This window comes from Lampetra fluviatilis, chromosome 40, assembly GCF_964198595.1.
Source record: "Lampetra fluviatilis chromosome 40, kcLamFluv1.1, whole genome shotgun sequence".
NCBI lineage: Eukaryota > Metazoa > Chordata > Hyperoartia > Petromyzontiformes > Petromyzontidae > Lampetra > Lampetra fluviatilis.
The window spans coordinates 8,571,134-8,582,726 of record NC_136314.1 but is presented as its reverse complement, the minus strand read 5'-3'; the positions used below and the strand labels follow the sequence as shown (position 1 = coordinate 8,582,726).

Here is an 11,593-nt window from a genome sequence, read left to right as displayed (position 1 = left end):
ATGTCTAGCATGGGCGGGTTAGCAAGTTAAATCCCTCCACCTCTGTCCCTCCAGCAGTGGTAATGGGTGCACCACAATCAATTGGCAGGTCGTGTGTGGTGGGGTAAAGTGTGGATACTCCACCTCTTCCAAGGCACTGATCAAGTGTGGAAGAGCAGGCGAAATACCCCCTATAGTGGAATCTAAAGAGCTCCCTCTAGTTGAGATCTTTGCACCAGCAGTGATGTGAGCAAGACCCCTGCTGAAACCTCTGAAACCTGTAACAGGACATAGAGTAGCCAAACACAAGAATCCAATGCAGGGATGCGAGGCTGATACAAAACTCTCGAAACTCTTGACAGATACCCAAGCAATACCCCTCATAGACCTCCGCCCGTACCAGACCATACAGAATCCTTAGTAATGTGTTTTGTACTAATATTACTCGTAAATCGTAATTCCCGTATATCACCGAATGTAATGGCAATAGTAGTGACATAAACAACTAGCACAATTAAAATTACACCTTTAAATTACAATATTTCCTTTAATTACTAATTAATTCTCAATAAAGTTATTGATATAGGTTCACAATTACTAATTACCACAATATTGTAGCTAAAACACAATAAAATTTGACAAAATCAGCGACGATAAAACACGAGCAGCAACGAAAACAGCAGCGCGTGCTCGTATCGCGTGCAGACGAGACCACGTGACTCGAAGCGTCACTGTAGTCGGGTAACAATGACGGCTTTGACCGGAGCACATTCGAAGGTTCAAAAGTTAATTAACTATAGAGTTTTAGCCTTGTAGGTATATTAATACAATACATGTAAGCTGGGCTTACGAAAAAAATGTGTTATAACTAACTACGGGGATATTTTACTAAAAAATAATAAATGTATGCTGAAACACTGCACAAAAGTTGTATAGACAGTAATTTTGGTGTCACCCCCTCTGATGGTGTCACCCCGTGCGGTCCGCACCCCTCGCACCCCCCTAATGACGTGGGACCACCTCTGAAAATTAGTGAAGAACGCTGGTGTGCATTATTAGCTAAAGCAATAGGGGCCGTCCATAAATGACGTCACGCATCTAGGGGGGGGGGGGGTCAGACATTTGTGACGATGTGTGACGAGGGGGGGGGGGGTTGAGAAATGTAACGTCACATCAAAATTCGCAACTTTAAATAAATATAGACAACACGTTCTACTTAATTAAATAGACTTTTTAATAATTGTTTTCTCCTACAACATCAAAGTGCAGTGGCACATTAAATACGCACTACAATGACAATAGTTTAAAGCGATTTGAAGCATGTTTATTTTTGGGAGGGGGGGGGGCAGAGCTTTGTGACGTCATATTTGAGGGGGGGGTCTGACTTTTTGTGACGCCGTATTACGAGGGGGGGGGTTCAAAAATCGTCCAAAATCGCATGTGACGTCATTTATGGACGGCCCCTTAACCCGGGTCTTGATCCCTCAATACCCGGATCCTCATCAGTGCCGGGTTCGCTGTCCACGTCTCCCCCCCCCCCCACCGTGAGCTTTCCTCTCCCTCGGCTCTCTCCTCCATCTCCCACCAGGGAGAGCCCTTAGCTCCACAACCACCATCGATCTCTCTCTGCCCGTGGTGTCACAATGTCGTCTGCGTGGAGCGGCTTTTCAGAGGAGGACCTGCGGCGAATGAAGGGGCAGAGCGACACCCCAGGTGAGAACCCTCGGCACCACACCCCCACTCCCCGCCACGCCGGCCCGGCCCTGTGCAACGGGATCCCGGCAGAGAAACCAGGCGAGGCCGAGGATGCGAGGCCTAATTTCCGAACCCGACCACCACCGCCCCCAATCCACCCCGTGAGTGTCGTCAAATCGTCTCGGCAAGGCAACATCGTCCGTGGTTTAAACCCCCTGAGCGTTGGTTGACAGTCGTACGCCGAGACGTTGGTGTGGAATAGAGGTCACTTGAACGGGATCTTAGAAGTACCGTACAGTAAGTTCTGTGATATCCACTTCCACGGGTCGTTTTCTTACAATGGGGTAAGGGGGTTGGTGGGGGAAGAGGTTCCGAACGGATTTTTCGTTCGGGAATAAATGATATTGTGGGGGGGGAGGGGAATGACAAACATAATACAAAACCTACGTGCAGGTAAATATACAGGCGCATTGAATAGAGACAACCCTAACACAGGTACAGTGGGACACGCGTGCGAAAGCACACGCTAAGAACGCGGACAGAACAAGGGCCATGCAGGCAAGACACGGGTGACAGATCACACGATGACTTGATAGAAAACCTCGGACCAAATCAGCCGGAATTCCCCCGATGTGCGTTCTCGTAAAGGTTAAGCCGGATTAGTGCTTGGATCAGTGACCCATAGGCTGCCCCTGGTCTGTGCTAACGTAGTGTTCGGTCAGTGCAGAAGAATCAAGTGAAATCTATTACTCGTGAATGTATCATGGCACGTCTACGCTCGCCGCGTTCACCAAACTGCACTAACCAGCGTGGGGAAGTATAGTCGAGTTACATGCACGGCGTGGGATGTCCTCATCCAGCAGTGGATTGACATAAAGGTACAACGCGTGTACGTATGCCAACGCAACCGTCATGGACTTAACAAGACGAGAGATGGAGGAGAATACAATCAATGCTGTACAGCACAAACCCAGAATAATGACGATTATTGAACCTCAGCGGCGGTGTCAAACAACCATGGGACGGGTAGCCAGCCACACATTGGGCTGTCGCATGGTCGAGATGACGGTCCCTGCTGACACGTGGAAGGGAAGCGGTCTTAGGCATTGCGTCCTTCCTGCGAACGAAGTTAGTAGTCCCGAACCCAAGAACCCAAGCAAAACCGCCCCCTAAATTCTAGCCCCTAACTCCCAACTCTTTACCTCTTACCCTAAATCCTAACCCCATCCTTAACAACAATAAAGACCCTAAGCTCTATCCTCTTAACTCTAAACCATTCCCCTAACGGTCCTAACCCAAGGCAAGTCAGTTTATTTTTGTTTCACACGTGGCGCCTTTCTGGAACAAATCTTCCATCCAAAGCGCCATCATCACATCATTACACACAACATAAACATAGAAACGAACAATTCTATATTGTGAAATAAATACGCTGCTGTCAATAGCTGTTCACAGTATTTCCTCGTTGTTCGCGAACTTGCTGTCCGCGATTACAACACAAACACGGGAACAGCATAGGCAGACACACATGCAGAGAGAGACACACACAAAGACACACCGAGCGAGACACACCAAGACACACACCAATGTCTTGATGTGTGTGTCGCTCAGTGTGTCTTTGTGTGTGTCTCACCGAGCGAGACACACACCAAGACACACACCAATATACCAATATCTTGGTGTGTGTCTCGCTTGGTGTGTCTTTGTGTGTGTCTCTCAGACACGGGTGACAGATCACCCCCCCCCCCCCCCCCCCCGGTGACGATTGCTTGTGTTGCGATCGAAACGTCGGTTTTTGTTGTTCTACGTGACTTTACCGAAAGACCCAAAGAATATGAATTCCTGCAGTCACGAAAGCTTTAAGTCAAGATTCATTATAACCAATTATATTTTCTTTGTGTTCTGATGATTTTCATTAATAGCTTATTTACGTATTTATTATCTGCGAAAAAATGCTTCTCCAGAACGTATCCCTCGCTAATAACAATGGAATACTGGATATCTTAATTTTTCTTTATAAACAGCTCTAAACGCTAACCCCTAAGTGCTAAGCCTTTCCCCATAACCCTAAACCATTCCCCTAACCCAGGCGTTGGCAACCAAAATAACAAGTACAGAATTTTTTTTCGAATTCGGTAAAACAAACTCCAATGTTTGAAGAGCCACAATGCATGTGAATACGAGATGGTGGTCATTAAAAAATGACGTCACCAAGCAGCTCCGAAAGAGCCGCATGTTGCCAACCCCTGCCCTAACCTCAAGCCAAAATTCCTGAATGCTACACTACAATCCTAAACCCTGATCCCTGACCCATAACCCTACATAAAAAACTAAAGAAGTGGTGTTCCATTCATGTTTTTTCGACTGAAAGCTAAACAAGTGGAAATTGGAAAGAATGGCGAATGGGTAAGCATAACTCTGCACGTCTGCAGATACAAGTTAGGATAGTGGCAGTCCAACTCTTCTCGTGAGTGACCTGTCCCATCCGCATCTCGAGGTCGTACGTGGCCATGGCGGACACGTGCTGTTGTTTCCTTCTCCAGCCGGACGCGACACCAACCGCAGCCGGCGGCACCTCCAGAAGGACGGGCGCAGTGTGCGGCGAGGCGGGCAGACTGCTCGCCCAGAAGGGATCAGGCTCGGAGGGGAGGCTCGTGGCCCAGCACCTGATCCGGAGCTCGCGGGAGCCATGCTCGCGCCCACGCGAGCACGCCCAGCTTCGACGCTGCACGAGGTGACGCCCTCACACCTCCGATTAGTACGGTGGGCTACGTACGGTGCGAAAGAAGTTCAACATGCATCTTGTATATTTATTTAATCAATTACTTCCAAGCCGCTTCTTCCCACCCCCCCCCCCATGCAAATATTGACTTTTTTTAAATATCACTCTGTAATGCTTTCTCTGACATGGTTCAGAAGCATGGTCATTTACAATAACACGGAAGAAAAACTGAAAATCGCGCAAAGAAGCATCGAGAGATTGGGCCAGCTGCAACGCTATTATTCCTGTCCAGGCTGCGAGCAATGCCACACCGGTGGTTGCGACGAGGGCGCGTGAAAAGGAGGTGGTGACGGAGAAACTTGGTGAACCTCCTACCCAGGCCCAGCCCCGGGCGAGTGTGGAGACGACGCAATGTGGGGGGAAACAAGTGGAGGTTAAGGAGCTAGATAAGGATGAGGTGGAGAGGTGAGGCTCGCAAGAAATACTTTTTGGCCACGTATCATTTGCATTGTATAAGAAATGTGTTCTCGATTTTTGTATTCTGAAAAGAAAACCCATAAAAAGGGCCTCCATGTGTAATTTCAAACGATGTAAAAATTGTTTGTGTTTCGGATTGTTCCTAATGTGTGATATCACCAAAAGTTATGTTACTTTCATGGTGTCACTTCTCTGCTTTTTCCATAGTACGTGGCATTTTCTCTTACTACGTAAAATGTTTGCGTTAAGTGATTGTTTGACTGATGATTACTTTATGTTCAAATGGAATTAAGTCACGGGTTGTATCCGGCCCATGGGCCGTAGGTTCTCTATAACTGCTCAAGTCACATGATTTAAAACTGCTTTTTGTGTTCAGTTTGTCGTCCTCTCACACCGCCGATTAGCACGGTCGGCTTCATACGGTGCGAAAGAAGCTCAACATGCAAATATTTGGAACGTAAGATCGGCTGCTGGTGTTGTTACATGAACTGCTCCATGTGCCGTGATTGGCTGTGCCGCAGGAGGGAGCTCACGAAGTTGGAGATGATGCAGCAGGAACAACAGCACATGGAGGAGGAGAATAAGCGCAAGCGCAATATGCTGGCTTATGCCATCGCAGAGAGGTACGCCACCATCATTACCATCACTCACAACGTCAACAACAGCGTCGTCAACATCACCATCAAACACAATCGCCATCAACACAGTCAGCATACTAACATCACTACCATCGACAAGGTACATTACATCAACACCATAAACATGAACACCGTAATATTTAAACCCCAATACCATCAATATGACCTTCATCAACAGTGTGGCACTTAAACAGAAATTTGCGTCTTAATTTTCTTGACCCACATTCCACCAAGAAAGCGTATAATACTCTTTGCATAATCTATCTGGTCAACACTTTACAGAACCCACGCATACGTGCGCATGGTGTGTAACATGATCACATTGGCTGAGCATGCTTACCCATTGTCGCTGTTTATTTATCACCCAAGTTTTTTCATAAGCCTCTAGTTTGTCCAGTTTTCTCCAGGCTTGGATCCCTTTTTTGAGCAACGCAACTTTTTAATTACATAAACATTTCTTTAGCTTAACTTTACGACAGCTACCCTGACCCCGTGTTACAGACAGACGGACTCGGGAGACATTAACGCGCTCACCACGTTAGTTGGGAAGCGTTCGGAAGCTGTGCTGAAGGCCGGGATTGATGAGCGCTGTCGGGATGTGGATCAGCGCTAAGCGCACGCAGGCCGAGTCGGCGAGGATCTCCAGCGTCCGCAAGGAGCTCAACGAGCTGGACGGAGCGCTGAGCGGGGATGTTGCGCTGCTGCGCAGCAAGATCGAGGAGGCCTGCATGGCGTACCACCACGCGCGGTAACATTCACGTCAACACTCACGATGTGTAGACCTACCGCCATGCACGGTACTCGCACACAGCAACACACAACCACCATGCATGGTAACACGCACACGTGGTACGTAGTATACAGTATTACCGCCATGCACAGTACTGCCACATGGCAATACCGCCATGCACGGCAACGTGCACACTCAAATAAACTTCCGCCATGCGTGGTAACACACACGGTAACACATAGTATACAGCACGACCATCATGCACAGTACTCGTACACGCACAACCACCACGTACGGTAAACAACACACGTGGTACATAGTAAAAAACACTACCACCACACAAGGTACAAGTTTGAATATTGTCTTCTGAGGGGTGTGAAGGGTTGCAAAGCCTCAAACGGGAAGATAATTCTCCACAGCCTGAGGAAATCCGGCTGATCTGCTCTCTCTGCCAAGGAGCTGTGAAGGGCAGTCATTATCTCTTACTAATTGGCCGTGTCGGGTTGTGGCATGTTTAACGACACATTTATATGTACGCGTTCTAACCACAAAATAACCATTATGAGACCTCCTTTGCCAGTAGTAAAATATGATAATAGGTTTTTTACCCTTTTATCTGGCAACAAAACTGACACCTTTTTACAAGGGATCATGTTTGCATTAACCACAATACCTGCAGTCAAAATGCAAACAACAAAAAACAGCACTCTGATAATGTGTGCACTGTCCTTGAAATTGATTGGTGTGGACCAATTCAAGGACAATGCATACATTATCAGAGTGCTGTTTTTTGTTGTTTGCATTTTGGCCGCAGGTATTGTGGCATTGCAAACATGGTCCCTTGTAAAAAGGTGTCGGTTTTGTTGCCAGATAAAAGGGTAAAAAACCTATTATCACAAAATAATCCTTATTGTGGATCATATTTGTCGCGAAAGCCTACTACTGCTACCATGTTTTAAACAGTCCTTGTCTCTGCAACTTGGGTGTGTCAACGCGTGCCGCGTCAGCAAGCGCTACGAGCGCGCGGAAGCGGAGTTCGTCGCCTCCAAGCTGGAGCTGCACCGGCTGGACGAGCGGCGCGAGCTGCTTGCCGAGCACCTGTGCGTGGTGATCCGGCAGAGCGAGGCGCGCAAGGCGGAGCGGCTCGAGACGCTCTTGAAGGCCCTGCACCTCGACAGCTCCGCGCCCCCGCCGGCCCTCGCAACGGCAGCGTTAGCGGACACAGCGAAGGGGGGAGGGGAGGAGGGGGCAAAGGGGATGGTGGCGGTGGCAGCGGAGTCGGCGACAGGCGAGGGGACGGTGGCGTCGGACGCGGAACTGGTCGCAGCCAAGGCGGAACGTGAGGCTGCGACAACCGGTGAGGCTGCGACAACCGGGGAGGCGGTGAAGGCGGCTGTGCCGACGGCCGGCGCAGGGGACTCGTCCGTTGACGTTGCCGTGGTCGCGTCGTCAAGCAGTTTGGTGGAGGGCGCAAGGCCACGGCCCGAAGTGACGGAGGTGAAGCAGCAAATTGTCAATGACAATGGAGCATCAACCACGGCGGTGTGATGGGTGGAAGAGACCAATGTTAACGCAACCCCGAGGTGTCTTATAAATGAAAGAGCAGCGCTCGAGTTAAGTGGACACGCTTTGGTGACTACATTGGTGAATTGAGATCATAAATAGGGGGGAGGTAGCTTCGTAGTTGTCTCGATTCGATGCCATTCAGCCTCCACACTCACGACTCGAATGGTGTAAGGATTGCAGTTAGGTTTTGTATTGTAGACTTCATTGTACTGGTGAGTGTTAGGGTGAATCTTCGGGTAGTTTAAATGAAGAACTCAACCAATAAAGAATAGTTATTGTATTACATCTTCAAGACAATGTAAATTCACAGCAATGTGGCATGCAGTATGCTTTGGAACAGGCAAAGCTATTTGCACATCATCTATTTAAAAATCTACTTTCACTTTTTAAATCCACGGGGACAAATTGTTGTTTTTGTTTACATTGAAATATATATATTCTTAAATACATTTATATGACTTGCCATCACCACCAAATCCACCGCTGGTTGGCCCAGCCTCTACTCACCCCGCAGCTTTTCTTCACCTCCGCTCTGCTCCTTCCTCCCCCTCTTCAGTCTGTCGCTACCACCGCACGCTCTCTTGGCCCTTTCTACCTCATCAGCCCCATGGCCTCCGTCCTCTGATCGCTGTGCTCTCAATCCCTTCAGCCCAGGACTCGGCCCCATCTGCTTCATGCTGTTATCCCAATAGCATCATTGGCTTCATACTTTGACCATCATGCACTTAGGTCTGTGCACCCCATGTCTTTGAGTCCCATCAGCTCCATACTCAAACGTATTATACTGGTAGGAACCTCCTGGTTACACCAGCCCACAGGGGATTATTCCGTCCATTGTGCTGGGTGGGGAGGATGGGGCTGGGTGGGGAGAGGCTGGGTGGGGAGGAGCTGGGTGGGGAGGGGCTGGGTGGGGAGGGGCTGGGTGGGGAGGGGCTGGGTGGGGAGGGGCTGGGTGGGGAGGGGCTGGGTGGGGAGGGGCTGGGTGGGGAGGGGCTGGGTGGGGAGGGGCTGGGTGGGGAGGGGCTGGTTACCCCGTGGTGCCCTTATAAAACTCAACGTTTAACCTACTCACGCCGGCTTGTGCGCGCCCTCACAGTCGGGCATATTTGTGGAATACACCATGCCGCCGTTGACCCTGGCCATTGACCGAGCAACCCAACGTTCCTACCAGCTCCCTCTGCAGGAATGTGTTATGTACATCGTCGTAGAGGCATCATCATCGAGACATCTGAGTAAAAATAAACTTTTATTTTACCAGGTAAGGCCCACTGACCTATACGGCTCTTTTTCAGAAGCGACTTAGCCACAAATGATAGCTCAACGAAGTGGATTTTCATCACGTGGAAATCTAGAGCAGTCAAAAACCCGAGACACACGTTGCTATTATTAATCTGACACTCAAACGCTCTGCTTTCATGCACTACTTACACGGCTGGGTTTATTTTTTAAATATTATTAATGACGGGGTTTGGACGATTATGTATCGAGTGCAGGACTCACGTCTTTATTTTATAAACTGGGGCTTCGTGAGCTCAAGGCCACGTACGATGCACTTGCGAGCATGATAACGGTTTTCAGTATCGATCTGGCGGATGGATAGTTCACGTTGCACAGATGACATCCGTGGATGCGAGTTTTGTTTTCCGTACCGAGAATATGGTGGCGATGCTTGTGCCCCAGAAGAAATTTGATGCAGGAGTGGAAGAGAGCGCATCTACCATGCGACTCTCGTCAAGCACTTTTATGAGCTTACCTCCATCCATTGGTCCTCTGCCACAACAACCCCATCATGGCAGATGACTACCCCCCCCCCCACACAGCACCAGCGAAACACCACGTGGTCGCATTTCACACTTGAGTTGTTTCAGGACTAATAATAGGGGTTTCCCCCTTTTTTCTGGCAACAAAACTGAAACTTTTTTACAAGGATTCATGTCTGCATTAACCACAATACTTGCAGTCAAAATGCAAACAAAAAACACACTATGATAATAAATGCATTGTCCTTGAAACTGATTGGTCCACACCAAGGGACGGCTTTCTTTTGAGCCTCGAGCTGTCCCTTGGTGTGGACCAATCAGTTTCAAGGACAATGCATATATTATCATAGTGTTTTTTTTGCATTTTGACTGCAAGTATTGTGGTTAATGCAGACATGAATCCTTGTAAAACGGTTTCAATTTTGTTGCCAGAAAAAAGAGGAAAAACCCTATTATTATATTTTGGCAAAGGAGGTCTAATGATGTTTCAGGACTATTCCAGTAGGCCCGTCGCTTCAATCTTTCCAGGCCGTTGAAACGATGGTGCAAATTTCTTAAAACCGCCACACCGCTATCCATTCAGTAAGATAGATGGGTACACCGCAATTGGCAGGTCGTGTTTGGTAGCTGATGTTTGGGTACTTAGTTTTATACTGGATTCCTCCAGTATAAAATATTCTGAATGCCAAAATAACATCAAGAGATGGTTTCTAGAGCTCCCTTTGGTGGAGGCCTTTATGCCAGCATGAACAAGCAATTTTCAGGGCCGCACCATTGCATTTCATTTTATTCTGACTTCAGCGTAACAAACACGAATACACCAGCAGTGCTGTGGTTTCGAGAGTGAATGAACACACCAAGATGCATTACCTTTATGTGTTTCTTAATTGTAACAATTATCTCAACTGTACCATTGCTGTTGAGGTACACATAAATATGTATTTCTGGGGCTCCATACACTACAACCGCGTGAATTTTATCTGCGTTCACCCGCATCTGCAAAGCCGATTGTTTTACAGGAAAATCGACTAGCACCACCAGTTGGACGGTTTGCAAGATCAAATCCTGTTTGGGGTTAATTCAGCCATGCATTTCTCTGGGGTAGAGTAAATGTTCAGGCACAGTCCTGGGTGACTGAGCCGATACAATAAAGTTTATTACACGGCGATAGAGGGATTAACAAAAAAAAGTTCTGACACGCAAGAACCTGGATTAATCTTGGGCAGGAGCCCGAGATTCAAAAACCAGCATCTCAACGGTGATGACTCACTGTTCTGATGTATCCATTCTGAACTCTAATGCACTACCCAGCCACCTTAAATGTTTATAATTGCACGGAGATTTGATGATTGAGGACTTTAACGTGGGTGTGAGCTAAGGAACAATTCCACGTTATCTTCTTGGTTCTTTCTGTAAAGTCACGTAGAATTGAAATAATAAAATAATAAAAATAAAACAATAAAATAATTCTCGCGTTTCGGCCACAACGCAAGTAGCCGTCCTCAGGTGGAGAACAGGTCTGTCTAGGAGACATTCAGACTCGTCTCCTCGACAGACCTGTTCTCCACCTGAGGACGGCTACTTGCGTTGTGGCCGAAACGTCGTGAGAATTATTTTATTATGTTTTATTTTTATTATTTTATTATTTCAATTCTACGTGACTTTACCGAAAGAACCAAGAAGATGAATCCCTGCAGTCACGAAAGCTTTAAATCGAAATTCCACATTACGTAACGAAAAGCAATGGAGTCCGTGTCTTTTGTGCGCCTCTGATTCAACAGCGATTGATGTATCCATGGCTTTTCACTGCAAGCGTTTTCAAGGGCGCTACCATAGTGGCAGCATTGCTACTTATTTTGATTGCAACGATGAGTCAATTAACATTGATTCTCATGCTCACAATGCATGCTTCGCATTGTGTGTTTAAGGAGCAACTATTTACCAAAAAAATTATGAAATGTTAATTTTACCGATGGAACGAACAAGACCGCACGCGGGATGGGCAACACAAACCAGACGGAACGAA

At 47.6% G+C, this 11,593-nt stretch overlaps 1 protein-coding gene across 1 annotated transcript; it reads left to right on the top strand.

Annotated features, from left to right (window-relative positions):
• The first annotated feature begins 1,482 nt into the window (after window positions 1-1,482).
• Window positions 1,483-8,632, top strand: GORAB (golgin, RAB6 interacting). Its single transcript, XM_078875177.1, has 6 exons — window positions 1,483-1,692; window positions 4,218-4,408; window positions 4,689-4,861; window positions 5,395-5,496; window positions 6,119-6,259; window positions 7,249-8,632. Exons 1-6 carry the CDS (start codon window positions 1,623-1,625, stop codon window positions 7,787-7,789), a joined length of 1,218 nt encoding a protein of 405 aa, XP_078731303.1. The 5' UTR covers window positions 1,483-1,622; the 3' UTR covers window positions 7,790-8,632.
• The last annotated feature ends 2,961 nt before the right edge of the window (window positions 8,633-11,593 follow it).